At 30.6% G+C, this 20,959-nt stretch overlaps 3 protein-coding genes across 10 annotated transcripts in view; all 3 read left to right on the top strand.

Annotated features, from left to right (window-relative positions):
* Nucleotides 1-1,555: 1,555 nt before the first annotated feature.
* Nucleotides 1,556-15,054, top strand: LOC105117342 (Protein kinase superfamily protein). Of its 3 annotated transcripts, XM_011014966.1 has the most exons (13): nt 1,557-1,840; nt 1,929-2,012; nt 2,123-2,180; nt 2,636-2,716; nt 2,809-2,880; nt 2,974-3,218; nt 3,317-3,388; nt 4,490-4,606; nt 4,693-4,774; nt 4,960-5,006; nt 5,904-6,032; nt 6,064-6,078; nt 15,037-15,054. In XM_011014966.1, exons 1-12 carry the CDS (start codon nt 1,620-1,622, stop codon nt 6,071-6,073), a joined length of 1,218 nt encoding a protein of 405 aa, XP_011013268.1. In that variant the 5' UTR covers nt 1,557-1,619; the 3' UTR covers nt 6,074-6,078; nt 15,037-15,054. The 3 variants fall into 3 exon arrangements, with proteins under 3 accessions (XP_011013269.1, XP_011013268.1, XP_011013267.1); XM_011014965.1 differs by lacking the exons at nt 6,064-6,078; nt 15,037-15,054 and adding an exon at nt 6,176-6,467 and having other exon boundaries at nt 1,558-1,840; nt 5,904-5,985; XM_011014967.1 differs by lacking the exons at nt 4,490-4,606; nt 4,693-4,774; nt 4,960-5,006; ... (1 more) ...; nt 6,064-6,078; nt 15,037-15,054 and adding an exon at nt 4,040-4,450 and having other exon boundaries at nt 1,556-1,840.
* On the top strand, nt 8,020-14,250 carry RSZ21 (RS-containing zinc finger protein 21). 4 transcript variants are annotated; one of them, XR_840728.1, is made up of 7 exons: nt 8,020-8,127; nt 8,706-8,819; nt 11,200-11,288; nt 11,604-11,838; nt 12,573-12,695; nt 13,046-13,284; nt 13,417-14,250. XR_840728.1 is itself a non-coding variant. In XM_011014969.1 (6 exons), the coding sequence occupies exons 2-6, from the start codon at nt 8,731-8,733 to the stop codon at nt 13,050-13,052; spliced, it is 531 nt and encodes a 176-aa protein (XP_011013271.1). In that variant the 5' UTR covers nt 8,020-8,127; nt 8,706-8,730; the 3' UTR covers nt 13,053-13,393. The 4 variants fall into 4 exon arrangements, 3 of the variants coding, with proteins under 3 accessions (XP_011013271.1, XP_011013270.1, XP_011013272.1); XM_011014969.1 differs by lacking the exon at nt 13,417-14,250 and having other exon boundaries at nt 11,604-11,826; nt 13,046-13,393; XM_011014968.1 differs by lacking the exon at nt 13,417-14,250 and having other exon boundaries at nt 13,046-13,393.
* A 5,288-nt stretch (nt 15,055-20,342) lies between the features above and the next one.
* The window catches only part of LOC105117341 (histone acetyltransferase MCC1), a 4,515-nt gene continuing 3,898 nt past the window's right edge, over nt 20,343-20,959 (top strand). For all 3 annotated transcript variants that reach the window (XM_011014964.1, XM_011014963.1, XM_011014961.1), the window contains exon 1: nt 20,343-20,537. The gene's annotated coding sequence lies outside the window, so the exon portion shown is untranslated. The remainder of the gene's footprint in view (nt 20,538-20,959) is intronic.

Below are 20,959 nucleotides of genomic sequence, written 5' to 3'. Positions count from 1 at the left end.
TGATTGGAACCTCCTTTGTGTGTGGTTTCCAATTGAATAATAAGAGTTTATATTATACTTGTTTGACATACCATTAGTAGATCCTCTAATCTTGACATTTGTTATTATCACTATTTAATCCTTACATTAATCTTTCATCTCAAAGTTTTCATCAATTTTTTCTTCTTCTTCTTCTTCTTTATTATTATTGTTGTTGTTGTTGTGTGTTGTGTTAGTGTTATCTATAATTTATATAATTAACCTCCTTGTAGTTCAACTCCAGTCTTGTCGGGTTATTTATTACTTCGACACTCCTGCAGTTGGGAGAAGACATCAGTATTTTGATCATGTCAACCGGTATTCTGGCGTAGCTTTTTATGGATGCTAGAGTTGTTTTTATTTAAGTTATAATAAAAGAACGTAGTTAATGCATTAGAATTGACTCCAAGATTATCGTAAAATCTTGAGCAGTTTAACTTTTAAATTCATAAAATCATGAGAAAATCAGGGAAGGAAACATCCGTTATAACCCAGTTGACTTAGCAAGATTAGGTCAAAAATCCGGTTACAATCTGTTGATTTTTTTTAATTAAAACGTATCATTTTAATTTGAAAAAAATAACTTGGATGATCTAGTCAAAACCTGAAATTTAGGATTTAAATCGGGCTAATTATCTATCTAAGTTTAAAAACTATGATAATATAATTTGATTTAAATCAAGTAAATTTAAACATGAACCCTAGTAAACCCAATAAAAAACCTAATAAAAAATAATAGTCATGATTAAGAAGAGGAAGAACTACTCATATTTAATTGTACTACCATAATTCTCTCTTTATATATTTAAAAAAACCATTTCAATTATTTGTTTTAGTTTAGTTTTTTTTTTTTGTAAAACTTGCTTGATAATATTTTGAATGTCCAAGTTTCTCTCACTTGTAAATAATTGTAATTTACTTTTTCTTATATTAATATTAATATAAATCTTGATTATATCCAAATAACATTGGTTGTAAAAGTAAAAAAGGAAAAAAAATGTAATTCCTCGTAATTGCAATATTTTTTAAAAGAAAAATAAAATTACTCAAGAATTATAGAAAGTAACAAGAATATAAATATGCAATAATAAATATTGAATTTTAAAAAAAAATGTCAAAAATATATTTTAGGAACAAAATGTTTGCGGAAAGAGTTATATAATAAAATTTATTGTAAAGCATTTCAAAGAAAAAATAAAAATAAAAAAATTATATGAATTATAGAAATTAACAAGAATAAAAACATGATAATAAATCTTAATCTTTTTTAAAAAAAATAAAAAAATTCTAGAAAAAATATGTGGAAAAAATTATAGAATAAAAAAAAATTCAAATGTATTGTTAGATTTGTATAGGAAAAGATAATAAGATATATAAACTTAAGAAGAAGAAAAACATGAAAACTGGTGTCATAAAAATATCCCTCTTGATTTGTCTTTCGAAAACGAAATTATCCCTTCCAAAAAGCTATTTAATTATTATGACGTGGAGCGACATGATTGGATAAAAATAGGCCTATCTATCCAGCAGGTCGAATACTGCCATGGAGCCATTGGTTTCCATTAGCGAAAGATAGAGAAAAGAGAGAAAGAAAGAGAAGGATGATTCTGGTTTCGCCGGATTGCTTCTCTACTTCTTATTCATCGATGCTGTTGTCTCGCAATCCCATGCTCTCCTCTCATCCCTGCTTCACAGTAAGAAGACGGACGTTCCGAACGAAGACGAGTCGACGACTCTGTGTAGCGAGTAGTCTGATTACAAGCCCTGAGTCATTCGAAGTTGGGAGACTCATTGGCAGCTACGGCTTCATGAACATTACGAGGTGTACATATGTATAGTTATGCTCTCTTTTTTCTTTTTTTTCCTTAATACAATTAATCAGTTCTAAATGGAATTGCATTTGTTTTCAGCTATTCGGCAGGAGGAATGGATTTTGAATATTCAGGTGGACAGCTGAAACTTCAAGATGTAGGAGAAGGCAGCGTGAAGATCAGGTGCGCTTTTATTTTATTTTAATTTATTTAATCACAAGTATAACTAAGGGTTTGCATGTTGCTCTGATTTGTAGTAACTATTATATATATTCATGGCAGTTATTTTTCAGGCTTTACGAAGGAAGAATAGCGCAGGGTTCACTTAGAGGCACTCCCGTTGTTTTCAAGGTGATTTGTCTTTAAATACTAGCAAGTGAATCATATACCGAGTAATATATGCTTTCCGACTTAAATCAATGCACATCTTCTAATATTTATTGTCATTCACTCGGTTGTGGTAAGGATCTAGCAGTGTATTATAATATTTTGCCAGGGGCTGAATATGTTATTCCCATTTCACGAGTTAATTAATGATTAAAGGAGAAGAGTGTAGCTGAACCTATATTTTCTTTTCTTTTCAAATCCTAATTTATTAAGGAATTTAACAACAACATTTACTAAATGTCCCCCTGAATCGAGAGCAGTTGAAAATTATAGCGACTGTGCCATCTTGAATTTGACATTTCTCTCTTCCCAGTTATCTTTGATCTTCCTTTTTCTCCTTGTGGAACTTGAATGGATGTTGTTGACCCGTCACATTGCAAAGTTTTTTTCTTTTCATGCCGAGATTGCTGGTTATGAAGGTATATCCTGGACAGCGAGCTGGTGGCATAGAAGCTGATATGATGGCTGCAAATGAGCTCAATGCCCATGCTATACTTCAGGTTGGATATTGAAGGCTTTTCAAATATTAGCGACATGTTAATTTCTTTTTTATATACACCATGGAAGGTCTTTTCATGTACATCTTTCACAGAGCAGTTCAAAAGGTGCATGTCAGAATCTCCTGATGCTTGTTGGAGGATTTGAGACAAAAACTGGAGAACAGGTTTGTTATACCAGGTCAAATAAGAAAAACTAGTCATGGTTGTTTCGGGCATTTCCTTATACGATCAAAAATTGATGAAATTAATGTATACAGTGGCTGGCTTTTCGTAATGGCGGGAAATATAGTGCAGCAGACTATGCAAAAGTTACTAGCGAAAAAATTTCAAAAAGCATTTCGACCAAGGAAAACTCCTGGAATCATTTTGAACGAGAACAAAAAATAAAGCGCAGAAGATATTTTGTTATCAAGCTACTTCAAGGGGCTATTACTGGTCTAGCCTTCATGCATTCCCATGACAGATTGCACCAGAGTCTTGGACCATCTTCTGTTGTTCTCAAGTATGATCATAGATTTTCATGTTTCCTGTTTTAACTGTTACTGTCATCTTTGTCTGCTTACTGATATTTTACACAACGTTTTTCTTGAATAATGGCAGCACTATAGCAGAGAGAGAGGCTCCTTATTTAGTTCCACGACTTCGAGATCTAGCCTTTTCTGTTGATATGAGGTGCTCTTAAAATTCCTTATCTTGCAATTACTTCTCAGCAGGGTTTTGTTTTCAACTTGAAATGTTATCTGTAGACAAAACTCATTGTCCTTGACATTTAGAAACAGATCATATAAGTGATTCCTCTACATGCAACAACATTGTGGGCAAGCTCTTTGAAACAAACGTGGTTTAGTGAACCACAACTGAATGAATTCAAACATGTCAAAAAAATAAAACAGAGAGACAGAGAGAGAGAGAGAGAGAGAGAGAGAGAGAGAGAGAGAGAGAGAGAGAGAGAGAGAGAGAGAGAGAGAGAGAGAGTGAGAGAAGGAATTAATCGCAGTTGCTATGTTCTTTGTTCTGTGATTGTAAATCTTGTGTAAGCTGTAACATGTATACGTGTTGACCTGTATGATAGCATGTAGCACATTGGTTCCTTTTATTTTAGTAACAAGGATAAGCTCAATTTCTCACCCTTTTTTCACCGCTATAATATTTTGTGATTAGTGAGAATGTAATAAGCTAATCATTTAAATCTAGTGCTTCGTGAAGGAAGGAATTTAACAGTCAACTGATAATCAACCGGTTGTTCCGTCGCACTCAGATTTCTTATTATTAATATTATTATTCACATAGATGCATACTGGCCTTCAGACAATCTATCTGCAGACTCTTGCAGAAAGGGATGGAGTTAATCATCAATCTCATCATACAATATCCCCAATCCAATGAGGATCTGGTTTTCCCCAACTATCTCCCAGATGTTTACCCAGATGGCAAACCGACGAGGATCTGGTTTTCCCCAACTGTCTCCCAAATGTCTCCCCTGGTGGCAAACCAAGTTACGGAGGTGTTAAAGGTTTTCTTACTTTCAGGAATAGAAATTCGCAAAAAAACATTTAGGGATTTTCTTCGTGAATTGAAGGCAGACCAAATGATGTACACTTAAGAGAGAAGGAACTTAATATCATTGTAGATTCTTGTATGTGCCATCCATGAATCTTAATGCTTTTAAGGAGATCTCTTACTTGTGACTGTAAAAGGCTTCTAGATATTGCAGTGTAGTTTCACAGGTTTGAACACATTAGCGCATTTTCACTTCCAAACATGACTTATCAGGATTTCAAATTTTGAAGATGGCCTTGGGACATTATCAGAAGGACTTTGGAGAAGGGCAATTGCTGCTGGAGCCTCCACACCTATGGAGAAACGAGCCTTTGGAATTGCAGATGACATGTACTGTTTCAGAACTTGATAGTTCTATAATTAGTTTTTTCAGCTCTTTAGCTCCTTTGACCAATTTCTTTTCTGGTCCTACATAGATATGAAGCTGGTCTTCTTCTTGCATACTTGGCTTTTGTTCCATTTTGTGAAGCAGGCATTGTGGATTCTCTTTCTTTGCAAGTAAGCAGAAATATGACTCCCTCTGATTAATTATTATATCATTTGTAGGGAGGCGTTTCTCTTCATCTACGTGATATAAGCAAGTCCAGAGCACCCAAAATCCCGAGCACATAATGCCTTTATACAACTTCATATTCTTCAGAATGTGTTTTCCTGACACTAATAATTTATGCATGAACTTGCAGAGGCTTTTAGAGAACACTTTCCGACTTGATCTTGAAGCTATGAGAGAGTAAGATGATTTTTGTACCTTATTTTGACTTGCTTAAAGTCCATTAGCAAGTGCATGCATAAGATGAATTTGAGATTATAGGAGTTTAAAAGGTAAGAATCAGATACATTTATAAGCACACTTGGTTTGACTGAGCTTGACTTGGAGTTATGTTATGGTCTTATGCATCAGAACTTGGCTGCTTCTTATCTAGTTGAGTCCATGCGTGGATTATGATGCAGATGATACTTGAACATTTAGATTCTACAAGAGCTACAGGCACATTTTAGCAGATTCTTTCTTATTGGGGATCTATCTTCTACACTATGATTTTTCAAATATAGGATGAAATCCAAATGAAAAAGTAATTTGTATGCCAAAGGGAACAACAAATAATTCTCAGTTTGGCTCTGAGCAGAACCTCAAAGACTCTGCTTCCCGTAGAACATGACGAAGATAAAATGCAAAGTAAAAACGAAACTCTACATTATATCCAAAATTCATGAAGTTAACTTGTATGTTTTTCACACATACTTGAATACTAAGATTCCTGCAGCTGGTTGTTTGTTTAAACGCTTTTTAAACACTTGTTTTCTACAGTGTATTATTTAACCATGCACTGCATATTTTTATTTAATATTTAATTGATTGCTTAAATTTTAATAAAAGAACAAATTTAAATGTCGATTGAATTAATTTCTCGTGTAATATTCAAGATTGAAACAGTATTATTTAAATTTAACAGTTTGATTATGTTTTTGGCATGTCAAACCAAGCACAACGACAATTATTTGGCCAAGAAGTAGACAGTTTCCAATAGATTAGGAACTAAGCTCAAGCTTGTCATGGATCTTGAGGTGTCCAAATGCTAACACACTTGGTTTTTCCTCCTCTGTCTTTGCCCTTTCTGGCACACAGATATTGTTTAGCAGATGATCGTTTGGAAGAAGCTGTGAAGTTTCTGGATCTTGGTGACGGGGCTGGATGGCAATTACTTCAGGTTGAATCAGAGTTTAAAATAAACTACTTTAGTCGTCTATGGTTAATTATGATTTTCTTTCTTGATATGTACAAGCGCTATAATTTAAGATGGTATATATATATATATATATATATATATATATATATATAATAAAGCTATAATGCCCAACATTTGGTCTGCAATAATTCTGTCTCTTTCCGGTGTGCAGGCAATGCTAAATCCAGATTTCCGGAAGAGACCAATCGCAGAAGCCGTGCTTAAGCATCGATTCTTGATCGGGGCTGTTGTTTGAGTGGCGAAGAGCGAGTTAAGTGTACATTATTGTAATTATCAAGAGCAACAATTAAAAAAAGAAAAAGAAAAAAGAAAAGAAGGAGCATTTGCGTCCTCTCATCATAGTATTTCTGCTTTTGTATTGGTAGATGATAACCAAGAGTGATTATTTTTTATATATATAAAGAATTAGCACCTTTAAAAATAAATGGTAAATTAGCACTGCTAAGTCTCTTTTTGAAAATAACATTCTTCATTTAATGTTTGCTAGTGAAAATTGTGATTTCTTAAAAAAAATATTGATATTTTAAAGAAATTATTAAAATAAATGAGTGTAATTTTTAAAATAAGTAAGAGAGAAAAAAAAACAGGAAGAGTAATAAATATTCACTTTTTTTTAACTCATTCTCTTTCATTCTTGAAATATATGCCATCTTATATTAATATTTTTTTAATCTTATACTTGATGGTTATAATTTTTCTTGTTTGATAGTGTTAATTATAATTATTTTTTAAATAATTTTTTATGTTAAAATATATATTAATAATTTTTTTATTTTTTTAAAAATTATTTTTAATATTTAAAAAATTAAAATAATTTGAAAACACTAAAAATATATTAATTTGATGTAAATAAAAAAATTAAAAAATTTAAATTCTTTTAAAAATATTTTAAAAATACAAAAATAAATGGGTCATAAAAATAGTAATTTTTATTATTATAATTATAATTATTATTATTATTTCTTCACTTAGCTCTAACCATCAATGCCAATGATGTTTGTGTTGGAAAGACAAACAACTTTTATCTCATCAGGGGGTGGAGGTCGGAGTACCTGCAACTGCATGATAACTCGGATGTTTGTTTGGTATCGGAGTAATATTTTTTAAAATGTTTTTTTTATTATAAATATATATTAAAATAATATTTTTTTGTTTTTCTATTTTTAATATTAAAATCATTAAAAAGACATGCTGTAACCAAAAAATAAACCCTCGATTCAAGATCCACACAAGGAAATGCAAAATCTTCTTGTTTCACGCAGTATTTTCAAATTGTTATCTAACGCAGATCTCGATTACGGGCTTGGTCAGCCGGCATTTCTACTAAAAATTTCACACGAGTTTTGCAGAATTATTTTCAGTTCTGTTTTTATTTATAAAAATAATTAAATTAAAATTTTATAAAATATAAAACATAAAATTAAAATCAAATTAAAATTAGTTTAGATTAATTATTTTAGTATGATTTGATTATTTTATATTAAAAATTAAAATTCAACCAATCGATTTTAATTATGTGAGGTTTAGTTTGGTCTTTATGATTCGGTTCAATTATTTTATATTAAAATTTAAAATTATATTATTTTTTATATTTTTTAAATTTTCTAATAGGTTTGATTTTGTTTTAGTTTAATTTTTTTTGTTTGATTTTTTTATTTTTTTGATTTGGTTTTATTTTTTTATTTCAAGTTTATAAAATTAAAATCAAACCAAATCAAATATTTTTTTAAATATTTTAATAAATTTAATAATTTTTTTAATAATTTAATTTTTTCAATTTTTTTTATTTTATTTTCTCAACTTAGTCGGCCTTTCAAAGTTTTTCCTTACCCTAAAGTTGTCTCAAAGTCTAAGTCCTCGATAACATTGCCTGTCATGGGAAATGCAAATGTGCAAAACCCGACAGTAAATAATCAGGTCTAACAGGCCTCAGGCGAAAGAGCCGATCCAGAAATACTGGCCTAAAGCCCATTACAAATATATGTCTACTTACTGGCCTTGCTAAAAGATTCTTGCGAATTCCTCCTCTCTCTAGGCTCTAGTACGTTCTTGCTTTCAACATAGTAATAATCAGAATCCAAAACTGCCTGCAGAACCAAGCAGGTAATCCCTTTTATTTTGTTTTTCAACATTAGATTTCATTTGGGTCTTTCGTAAATCTCACTGGAACGTAGCTTTGTATGACTATTTTGCTGTATTAATAGTATTTTTTTCTACTTTCTCATATGAATCAAGATTCTATGAAGAACTATGATTATAATCTAGTTTAAAGTGAATTATATGTGTTGGTTTGTTTCTTTCTGTGGGAATTGCAAGTTTGATATAACAATAACTCATAAGATGACTTGGTCCCTCCTCCCCCTCTCAATTTGGGAATTATGAGTTACGCGAAGATTTGAACTGCCATGATTTCAGCATGGAACACAGCATAAAATCGTAAAATTACAAAATGATAGTGCTGTTAGCCGCCACGTGGCTTATAAATCCATAAAAGAGCTCTTCCAAAGAAGAACCCATTTATGTATTAAAATCCACGATGCCTTGGACTTCAACGTTTTCCTGTTGGTATAAAACAAGTGAATTTTCTGTTGGTTGCTCAAATGATCATAGATAAACAACTTGGAATTTCTTTTTGAGCTACAATTTGCTATTTAACCACAAATGTGCTTGTTGTTCTTTAGATTGGTGATTGTTTTGGTTACAATAATGTCTCGTGTTTATGTTGGGAATTTGGATCCGCGTGTTTCCGAGAGGGATCTCGAAGATGAATTCCGGATGTATGGTGTTCTTCGCAGGTAATATCTTTGGCAGCTTGCATTGTTTTGGCTGATTTGAGTGTTTTAGGCGTGCTGGATATTTGTTTTTTCTTCCACGTTGGTCGCTTTTATTATTGTTAGCGTTTAATTCTTCTCGTTTTCTAAACTTGCTGCAATTACTTTAAAATTGAGGAGTATATTTGTGCGTCATGAATCTGCATATGGATATGTAGCTGCTAGTATTATCACAAGTTGCCAAGGCACTCTCTTGGGCCCCTAAGCTGAGCAATGGGCTACTTTGGTGCCTGAAATGCCTGATGGCAAGGTGTTTAAATCTTTAGGTGCTTGGACTCTCACTGAGGTCATTTTTATTTCTATTTTTACATTGCTATCCTTTTTTAAGCTTTATCTAACTTATCATGGAGAGTTTCAATTGTTAAATTCTGAGAGTTGGGCACTTTAGGATGATGAAAGTTGCTTTATTGTCTTATTTGGTTCATGTCTGTGTGCAATCAAGCTGTTCAAAGCAATTAACGCAAGGTTCCAATCCATGTACATAAACCTAATGCCATGGATGCAAGCTCATACTCTTATTTCCATGTTGCTATGTACTTAATGAATTAAAGTTTGCAGCCTCAGTTCCATTTGTTATTTTCCATTTCAATTACTGTTAACAGTAGTTTAGAATTGCTTTGAATTGAATTAGCCCCGTTGTGAATAATAGAATTTTAGTTTATAAAACTTTGCAACCTAAAGGCTGCACCGCTCTGGCTTTGGTCTAGGAGAGGTCTATAGGATTAATATTAGTCATCCTAATTTAGTAGTTTTCAAAATGAGAGTGGAAACTCTATTTGTACATGAATTATTAGAATAGTGCTTATTTGGACTTGAAAAGATAGAAAGAACAGTTGCAAGACTTCTCTGCAGGCTTCTACTGAATGTACATTTAACTTTAATTGACCAAAGTCCTCTTAGTTGAGGCTGGCACATAGACCCGTCAACACTAGCTAATGTCATTAGGTACATAAAATATATATTTGAAAAGTGCTTATTTTATTTGGACTTGAAAAGATAAAAAGAACAGTAACTATTGCTTTACTGGCTTCTACTCAACTTACATTTAACTTTAATTGACCAAATTCCTCAGTTGAGGCAGGCACTTAGAACCCACAACACTAGCTAACATCATTAGGTGGGTTGGATGCTGTTACTAGCTTGTGCTATTTAACCTAACAGGAAACCATGCTACAGGGTGTTTGAAGTGTTCATGAAATCCTCTATTCTCTCTGCATCTCTCCTTCTGTGTTCCTTGGCTTCCTTTTCTCTTCTCTTCATATTTTTTCTCCGTGATACTTTCTTTCTTTAAATGATTGTTCATTCTTCCTTTATTCTTAATTTTTATCTTACATACTACCCCTGTAAGAGCCAGTTGTAAAATGTCAACAAACTGGGTTCTTTAGATGAGAACATTTCCACACTAAACAAGCAAGTCCAGTCAGCCAATTTCTTAAAAGCATTTTACATCAGATCGATTAATGGAGCCATCCTAAGTTTTTAGTTGGTTTAATTTATAGTTTATTTAAGGTATTCTTGACACTTGTATTAAATGCATGGTCATCTACAAATGATATCGACATCAATATTATTTTTATTTATACTAACCATATCTATTATTTTCATTGTTTGATAACTTTTAAGATTTCAAGTCCTGCATTTAACTCTGTGTTTGGATTGTATATAGCGATCTGAATAGTAGTTATGAGGTGTCATTTGGACTGTATATAGTAATCTGAATAGAAGTTATGAGGTGTTATCTGTGTATCACAAGAGTATGTGAGTGTATGGAACTGAATTGAATTTTGTGTGCCTAGGGGAAGTATTTCATAGGTACAGGGAAGTGTGAAGTATCCATACTTGATATGGCATGATATGGATACATGACAGGTTTGATAAATTCATGCTAGGATGTCATTTTAGGGGATTTGAACATGTAAAACTCTGTTGATACTTCAGATCCAGCATAAGACCATAATTTGCTAATATGCATTTACAATGTACTAATCCGTAAGTTCTAAAGCATTTTTGTGTAATTCAATCTCCTTTTCTTTTTTTCAGTGGGTGCATGCTGATTTTTTCGTATTTTATAAACTAGACCAGGCATAAGTATTCTTTGCTGAAGATAATCTTTGCGAATTGCCATTTGGTTTTAAGTCAGTAATCATTTTTTGTCATTGCCTGAGAAGGACAAGGGTTTTAATTTTTGAACTAAAAAGGTACTGATATGAAAACTCCTTAGAACAAAGGCTTAAGGACTGGTGGCAGGGGTGGAAGTTGGGATATGTCTTTTTGCTTGTTTGTTGCATTTTTCATTGACAACAAGATTTTTCCAATTCTAAATTCTATATAAAAATTCATGCAGTGTCTGGGTTGCTCGAAGGCCACCAGGATATGCATTTGTTGAGTTTGATGATCGCAGGGATGCTATAGATGCAATTCGCGCATTGGATGGTTTGTATATTTTTGTTTCCTGTCATTTGTTACGAATACAGGCCCCTTTTCTTTAATGAAAATTTTAATTTATTATGATGTTTCCCATCTCTTGTTTGATATGATTCCTGCTTTTTATTTATGATTTATATTTCTTATGCTATTTGTTGGCTCTTCTTATCCTCAGTGTTGACTGCTATAACTTCCATTATTTTCTGCACATGTTTAGTGAACTGTATTACTGAACATGGAAATTAAGTTGTTTTAGAGAACTATAGGGTTGCAAGCTGTATTATATTTTAGAGAGTTCTGCTAACATTCTGGCTCATTTTACAGGAAAGAATGGCTGGCGTGTGGAGCTTTCTCATAATTCTAAGGGTGGTGGAGGCCGTAGTGGCGATGGACATGGTCGTGGTGGAGGTGAGGACTCAAAATGTTATGAGTGTGGTGAACCTGGTCATTTTGCACGAGAGTGTCGCCTGCGCATTGGCTCACGAGGCTTGGGAAGTAGTCGTCGTCGCAGCCCCAGTCCTCGCCGCCGTGGAAGTCCAAGTTATGGGTATGGGCGCAGGTGCGTCTAATGTGTTTACCCCTCATTGGGGTTATATTTATTTTCTGGATAGAACAATTGCTAGAATTTTTCTGGTTTGCTCTCTTATTTTCCTTCTTTGTTTACATTTGCATGGTCACAAACACAATGCTTACAAGTCAAGTAATAGGCTTGAATTAGAAACATGATCTTGTTGGGTTTTTATTTTATTTTATTTTGTTTTTTCCATACAGAATAACCTTATGATTTTGCATGAGGAAGAACAATGTCAAAGCATTATGAAATCAAAAACTCTCTCTATTAATTGACTTTTACGTTTCCTTATGATGATTGTATGGCCTGCCATATACTTTATTATCATATTCCATGGCATGCTTCTTTTCCCCTACCATATATATAGGACCAAAACTGGTTCTGGGCCGGGCAACTACTATTTTCAAAAAGGAATGGAAATGGAAGGATAACTGCAACTGCTACTGGAAGCCTTGAAATTGCAGGATAATTTTTCCAGATGAGAGGTGATAGAATCAATATTTTTATAACAGATGACTTCCGAGTCTCTGTTAGCTGCTTTAGCTATAATAAAGGAATCAAAATGAATATGCTGTGCAATAGGAGCTGGGCAACACCATTGACCAGTAATGAGATTCAATGCGATTTTTTATCCTGGCTATCTTGTGTTTGCTGATTAGGGAATGTACTCACAGTTGACATGCTAGATTATTTATTGTTGCTATTTTTACTGTCTTTGGCAGGAGTTATAGCCCCCGTGGGAGAAGATCTCCAAGACGCCGGAGCCTCTCACCTCGCCGAGGTCGCAGCTATAGCAGGTCCCCTCCATATCGTCATGGCCGCCGTGATTCACCTTATGCTATTGGGTATGTTGTGCTTATGCATATTTGGGAAAAAATAATTTAGTTGTTATTCTGCTATATACTATCCAGCTAGTCCTATGGTACAGTGTGTTGGGTCAATGGTACTGTGAGCTGACACTTTGACTACTTGGAAAAACAAAAGAAAACAATTATCAGAGCATTACAAAATTCTGAAGTACAAATTTCATCTGTTGCATGTGAGTGCTAGTTGGTCTGAACTGCTGAGTATTAGAACCATTGCACATCCTTCTCAAAAGAAAAAAACACATGTAATTTACAGAACAGCTGATTATTTATTTTCTTCAATGTTTAATAAGATGAGGACAGACTTATTTGCTTGTTTCTCCTTGCAGCGACTAAGGCTGGAAGCCAAACTGAGAACCAGCAGGCTATTGAAGAAAATAATCTGTTATACTTTAGTTCTAATAGGACCATTTGAGCGTGGAAGGTTATGTTAAGTTATGTTCGTCTCATGACAATGAGGTTTGTTAGAAACTTGGTTTCGGGTGGCATCATCAAAGTGTTTCAACTGCAAAACAGGTGCTTGGACACTGTTTTATGTCGGCTTGATGTCTACAGCTTACTGAAATATGTAGGTCTCTTCCATACTTTTAGAACTTAAACTGCAACCTTTTTGTTCCTAAGTTTAATGTTGACTATGCATGTTATAATTATTATGTTTGATGTAGTTGTTTCTAAAACATTTATATGTTTTGTTTTTGAGGTGTGGTTTTCGGCCAAAACGGCTTCCTTTCGCCACCTAACTGCATCATAGTGCACGGTTTTCTCCATCTCTGCTTCTCTGCACGTTATCTTCTCGTCATTCTACATGTTTTTCAGCCTCGATCATGTTGAAATTGCGGTGTACAGAAACTTGGTTGTCTGCGACACCTTTTAGTGCATCCTTCTGCAGCAAAGATTGTGTTCCATTTGCCACGTTTAAAATTACCACGTTTGAAATTTCTGCTAGCTGCAAGGGAAAGCTGTTTTTACTGTTGTCCCCATCCTTGATTCTCTGTGATTTATCATTTCCCTCTATTGCTTCTTCAAGTAGTGTTGAAACTACAATTTCTCTGGAAACATGGTCGCACACAACCTCTGCCTACATGGTATGCGGCATTAAAGCATCTGATGTAGTTCAGTTTCTACGTTTTTCTCTGGTGGGTTCAATAAGTTGCTCTTTGGATCCTAGATTTCCATGTACAGGTGAATCATGAATGGCTTCAGGTTATTGTTTGCAATAATTTCAATGATGCATAATAATGTGACTTTGCACCACCCCCGGAAGTTCTTATTCCTTTGCTGCGGTTAGAAATGCTAGCTTGAATTCCTGTTGATGCAATAGTCCTCTTGGAATCAGCATCAGAACATAGAAGTGTTTCATCCTCGCCAATGCTCTGATTGTTGTCCACTTTGCGTAGCCAGGAGAATTCTCTTTTTATTCTTTTTTACAAGCATGGTAGGAATTCCCTAGAACCGTGCTTTTCTTTAATTGACTGTCTGGAATTTTTGGAATTGATTTCTCTTCCAAGGATAAGTTAATTTTTATGTTTGGAATATTTATTGAGAATTCCAAAATGGAATTTAAATTATAAAAAATGAGCAAAAATAAATTAGAAGGAAGGTGCTCTAATTTACGACAATAAATTTAAATAAAAAAAAATTATTATAAAAGCATTTTTTTACATTTCTTTTAGGAAGTGTTTTTAATATTTTTTTTGTTTTAAATTAATATATTTTTTATAATAAGTTGATATTAAAAATAATTTTTTTAAAATTAAAAAAATATTATTTTAATATATTTTAAAATAAAAGGAAAGAACACATTTCCAAACAAAACCTTACTATGCAAATCTACAGTTGTACCCGTTCAGAACATCACAAATCGAAGCTTTATTTTTCTACTTTTGCGGATACATAATTAGATCTTAGATCCGGATACTTATACCAACTTAGTAGACCTAGGTACTATACTGTTAATGACAAGAAACATAGAAAACAATAATAGTTGTTTTTTAAATTATTTTTTATTTTAAAATATATAAAAATAATAATTTTTTAAAATTATTTTTAATATCAGTACATTAAAATAATTTTAAAAAATTAATTTTAAATATAAAATTAAAATTATGAAATACAATTTCAACTGTAAAACTGTAAATTTATCCATATGGAACTATAAAATTATGTAATCTTGTCTTCACTTGATCTTTATTAGACAACCTCCATGTCTCAACTGCCATTACCTCGCAAAGAGCAATTTTTTTTTATATATATATAAGTGGTTGAATGGCTTGTATGTACATTTCTTTCTCAAATGACATTTGAGGGGTTATAACTGTTTTTTTTTTTTAAAATAAAACATTCTCTTTCCAAAGAAGAAGAAGAAGAAGCAACATCTCCCTCTCACCAGAGAAAAAAAAAAAGAAAAAAGAAGATAAGGGAAAAAAAAAAACTATATTCTTATGGAATCCTGCAAAGTGCAAACCCACCGCCTATCGCCAGCGCAATCACCAACTTGAAGCATTCAATAAAGTCAGACTTTCATTTGCCATTTGCTTTCTTCATGGTGACGTGGCCAATTCAACAACATATGCCTTGCCTCCAGTATCTAACATCTAATTGCTCTTCTGTTACGGTGATAGCTTATGTTTTAAAAATATTTTTTAAGTTATGTTTTATTTAAAAAATATTAAATTGATATATTTAAATAATTTTTTAATAATTTTTATGTGTTTATATTAAAAATAAAAAAACATTTTAATATATTTTTAATTAAAAATAACTTTTAAAAATTACCATATCAAACAAATATCAACTAGCTAATAACTCTTTAAAGCAAAGCACCACCATATAAACAACAACTAATTATCTCCCCCATTCTGATCATCACAAAAATCTTCCGAATGAGCAACAACAACCATATCTTCGACCATTTGGGTTAAACTATAGCCTAATTGAACCATATATTTAACCTTTATCACTAAGATAACATGAAGCCAAACTTGAATTAGTCATTGCGTATATGCTCGACTTTGTAGTGTGTTTTATGATTGAAGTTAAAAAAAATTAATTATGATTTAATAAAATATTTATTCAATTAAAACTATTATGAGATGGATTTTTGTATATAAAAAAAAATAGGTGCACATGGATAAAACACTCTTCGAGATAATTTGGTATCATAGTAGTTTTTACTTTTTGTCCAACCATAAATAAAAAAATTATTTGGTAAACCTAATGACTTTTATGTTTTGTACTAAGCTTCGTATATAAGTGTATTTCAAACTTTGGTTTTATGTAAGGTAAAATAACATGTTCTTCATTCATAGAGATTGATTTTTCATTTATTTTACATGTAAAAATTTATCTTACAATAGTTTTAATCAAATATATATATATTTTAAACATTTTTTTTTTTAAATCATAACAGTAAAAGTAACTATAATGTTATGAAAAATAAGTTATTTTAGGTTGTATAAAATCAATGTTTCAAACACAATTATTCATGAGTCTCGATGCAAAAAAAAACCTATTTTGCTAGCCAAATGATTTCTTATTTATGATTACACAAAAAATAAAAGTTACAACAACACTAAATAGTTTTGACTGCCTTAAATTTTGAAGTGGCCACCATGAATTTCAAAGCAGGAGAGATATAAAAAAAATATTATTAGTGAAAATATTTCAAGAAACAATCAACATGCATCATCGTTTGAGGAAAAGAATGTTGTGAACAATTCAATAATATGATGAACAATATTTTTTTAATTGTTGCACGTGTTGTCAAGGAATGTAAATGTCAAGAACTTTTGTGTGTACATATGTGTTTGTGAATATTTGACATTGCATGATATTTATTTATTTGAATTTTTAATATGTTGTTTGTTAAGGAAGTTTTAAGGTGAAAACATGCTTTTTTTTCTTCTTCCTTTTTGAATGAGAAAAAAAATTAAGTTTGGTCAATTCAATCCCTCTTACAAATAATATACTTTTATTCAATGCAGTGTAAGGCTCTTGCTTTCATTTTTGTTTTTGGCTCATTTTAATATAATCTATTTTGGATAAAAGATCTTAGAAGGTGCTCATGATTATATGAATTTTTTTATTAATTTTTTAATTGTATAAAATTATTGGGTTTTGAAATGCCCTGTATAAATTATAATACATGTATTTTTTAATTAGTCAAAAACTTATGCCATATTGCAATGTATGTTATCATGAAATTCTATTTCCAAGGTTAAAATCAATGCACTTGTTATTGGTACTCATATAAAATGACTACCTTTAATGACTTTTTCTAGTGGCTTCAAATTGATAAAAGTAGAGGGTAATGTTGCATAAATTTAAAGTCATAATGTGAACTTCTATTAAAGCTATAATTATATCCCAATAAACCTTTACAGGCTTTCTAAATCTGAAATATATTAGGTATCTAGATACCTAGTATATGAAGAAAATAGCATGTTTAGATTAAAAGGTTTTTTTATGTTCACTGATTTTAGAAGAATGTCATACTCATGAGTGTTTATTATCAAGTTTTTAAATTGACTAAAAAGGACTCGTTAATAGCACATAATTTATTAACATCTAAATAAAAGCTTTTTAACATGAACCCATAAGAAGGAGTTACAATTTACATCTCCTAGCTAAAGATAAAGATGTTATCGAAATTAATAAGAAAAGCAAGAGAAAAAACAATTGACATCTTTTTATCTAGCTTGATATTGATCCTCAACAACGGAATGATGTCAAAAATTCTTTAGCATTTCCACGCATCACTAAAATGTTATTGCATTTAGTTGAGTTAGTTGATGTAATAAAAAAAACAATGTTAAGCTATGTTTTAATCGAATTCTTTCAAATATTAAGGTTGAAGTGAAAGCTTTTCTCTTTTAATGTTCAAAATAAAAAGACAAGCCCATTTAGTGATAATTTCTTCTAGGTATGTCTTAGATATTTTCTAATCGTACCTCTATGTAATGTTTATAATTGTCTAATTAATATTAGAGACAAAATCAATTATGTTATGAAAACAAGTACTTAGAGAAGGTTTTTATTGATAAAAAGCTACTAAAAAATGCCATTTTTTAAGAAGAAAATTTAGGGTTTCTAAGAATCCTTGATTTTTTTAGAAATAAATTAAGGATTTTTTTGAAGAAACTGAAGAGCCTAATATTAATTGATAAACAAAGACTTAGCATGACATCCTAAAGCCAAATAATGTTTAGTTTTGAAATTGTTTAGCTAGCTAAGACATCAGGAAGCTAACACATGGTCAATATTTTGAAAGAACAATGCTTGATTTTGCACACATTAATGAATGACCTATTAGTTGATTTAATAAAAAAGCAAGTTGATATTCCTTTATTTATTCTTAGTAAAATAAAAAGCAGTATTTATACTGAAAATAAATAATTATTTGTTATTTGATTAAGAGTAGTACTTGTTTGCTTTGTGTTTTTAAGTAAACTAGTATATAATTAATTATTAATTAAGAAGATAAGGATTCATGTAATTGATTGACAATTGATTTCTATTATTTAATGTATAATTAATATTTTAATATACACAATTGTTAAAAGAAGAAGAGGTGTGAATAAAAAGTATTAATTAAACTAAAATTCAAATTATAAAATGCTTATTTGTTATAGATAATTTTTATAGAATTATAACTTATAATATATATAGAACTCAATCTATATAATATCATAATAAATGTTTGTGAAGATTACAGAGATAGTGTTGTCGGAATTAATAATATGAAAAATGTTAAAGAAGATGGTGGTGATGAGGAATTGATAATTAAAATGGTGGTTGTTGTGACTATAACAATAATAATGATAGTTATAAAGATAATAATAGGATCATGTTAGTGATGTGAGGTGAGGTGATAATGGGACATGATAATAATGTTGGTAATATAATATTATAAAAATAAAAAAAATTATAAAACAAAAAAATCATCTTGTTTTTAGGAATCCATTTTAATTTTCATAATCTTTTATAGAAAAAACTAAATGTAATGGTACAACCAAATATGTTTTTTTTTCTTCTAGAAAAAGAAATAACAAACAAAAAGTATTACAACACCTTAACTTTGATTTTATTAGGAATGATTTAATCCTGATGTGAAAAAGTTGAATTGAAGTTACCTTTACAACTGTAATAATAATAAAAAAAGAGAATAATTATCAATTTAATAATAACAAATTAAATTATTATCTTAACATGACATCAAAAAAATATTTATTTTCCTTTTCAATATATCATTTTCTCTCCTAAGAAAGCTATATAATTTTATTTTCAACCTTTTATTTTCTTTGAGTATATTACCTTTAATTTTATCTATTTGGGTTACTAACTTTTTATTTTTTATTTAATTTATATGATTTATTTAATTTGTTAAGTACTGAAATGTTCATTATCATTATCTCCTAATATGTTGCCTAATATTTTATTATTTTTTTCATTTTAGTATCTTGTAATCAATTTTACTTGTTTGAGATACAACTTTATATATATATATATATATATATATATATATTTGAGTGTTTACTATTAATTCAATTTCTTAGGCATTCATACATATATTATTTTGTGATATGCAGGAACAAATGAGTCTTAAAATAAAATTTATCAAAAATTATCAAAATTAAAAGAATGGAAAAGGAAAAGGAAAGGAAAGTCGTTGATAATAATGGATTTTGTTATTATATGTAGATTGACAATAATGTTAATTTTATTTTATTTTTAAGATGTGATTTTCTAATATCCACACACTTTAACTTCAATTTATGCCATCCTTTTTCCTTTTCTTTTTTCTTTTCTGATTATTTAATTTAAATTTAAATTATTTTTTACAATATTTTTTATTAAAGACCTACTTTTTACATGTCACATGATAAGTGACACATCAATATCTAATAAGTTGAATCACAAGTATACACTTAAATAAAAAAAAAGGTAATAAAATATTAAATTTAATAATGAAGTTTGATTTCTATCCAATTTTCCATTGTCAACATTATGCATTAATTATGCATTGATTATCTCTTCCATGTGAGGATAGAGATTTTGATAACCCTTTTCACTTGCAACTCAACGACTTTGGATTGCAGAGTCTTTACTTTAATGTTGAAGTATAATGACACTATTAACATATTGAATTTGGTAATTAAATTTGAGTTTTTTGAAAAATAAAATAAAATAAAATTCAAGCTTAATATTTACTTAATTGATATAAGATTGATAATTCTAATGGTTTATTTTAAAAAAAATAACGGACATAAAAATAAAATAAAATATAAAACACTTGATTCATAAAAATTAATAAAAATATCTTTATATATAATTTCTCTTCTATTTGTATCTATTTTTTTTATTATAAAACAATGGGTTATAGAGAATAAAATAATAAATAATGAATATTTGGTTTTATTGAATTGATATTATCATTTGATTTAATGAATTGAATTACTGATAATTATTAAAATAAAAAAATAATAACTTAAATAGATAAAATTAAAATTGAGACATAAAAATAATAAAAAAGTTAGACACCATATTTATACAGTTTTTTTTCTTCTTGTTACACAACTTTATTTTTTTAATATATAAAAAAAATCACGAAAAAAAAGTGACATTTTGGTGATAGAAAGAAAGGATCAACAGTAATCAAACGAAGAACCTTTTTTTGCCCCATCAAAAGCAAGGCAAAAGGGAACAAAGTCTCTGATTCCTTTCTCAGATCCTCAACTTCCTTCCTTCTCATCTCTGTACACGTTCTTTATGCTTTCAAGATAATATTATCAGGCTCCGAAGCAGCCCTGCAAAATCAGCTAGGTAGTCCTTTTATTCTGTTTTTCAACATTAGATCTCATCTGTTTTCCTTCCAAATTTGACAGCCTTTTGTTATCGAACTTCTCACTTCAACTTCGCTTTGTTTATTAATATTCGTTTGAATTTGTTAATGGTTATGCATGGTTGATTTCTTGAGACTGTCTTTCTTTGGGATTGGAAAATAACATGACTTCCTCTCTCCGTCTCTCTCTCAACCCTGGTTTTGTTGCTTAAGAATTGAATTGAATAATATTCTGTTGTTATTTTCAAGATGTGGGTTTGTGGTGAAATGGTGCAATCTCTTCTATTTCTATTCTCTTAATTATCTGTACGTAGCCTATCCCCTCCCCTCTCCTAGTGTTATTGCACGCCATTGTGGTTTTGATTTGTTGTGTGTGTGTGTGTGGGGGGGGGGGGGGGGGGGG

This window comes from Populus euphratica, unplaced genomic scaffold, assembly GCF_000495115.2.
Source record: "Populus euphratica unplaced genomic scaffold, PopEup_1.0 scaffold1292.1, whole genome shotgun sequence".
In the NCBI taxonomy this organism is placed as follows: domain Eukaryota; kingdom Viridiplantae; phylum Streptophyta; class Magnoliopsida; order Malpighiales; family Salicaceae; genus Populus; species Populus euphratica.
This window is presented reverse-complemented; position numbering and strand designations above follow the sequence as displayed.

Coding starts and splice junctions, on each gene's coding strand:
- LOC105117342 (XM_011014965.1), top strand. CDS start 1,620: ATGATTCTGGTTTCGCCGGATTGCTTCTCTACTTCTTATTCATCGATG. Junction 4,775..4,959: donor TGGATTCTCTTTCTTTGCAA/GTAAGCAGAAAT, acceptor ATGAACTTGCAG/AGGCTTTTAGAGAACACTTT. Junction 5,986..6,175: donor CTGGATGGCAATTACTTCAG/GTTGAATCAGAG, acceptor TCCGGTGTGCAG/GCAATGCTAAATCCAGATTT.
- RSZ21 (XM_011014968.1), top strand. CDS start 8,731: ATGTCTCGTGTTTATGTTGGGAATTTGGATCCGCGTGTTTCCGAGAGG. Junction 8,820..11,199: donor ATGTATGGTGTTCTTCGCAG/GTAATATCTTTG, acceptor AAATTCATGCAG/TGTCTGGGTTGCTCGAAGGC. Junction 11,839..12,572: donor AGTTATGGGTATGGGCGCAG/GTGCGTCTAATG, acceptor TGTCTTTGGCAG/GAGTTATAGCCCCCGTGGGA.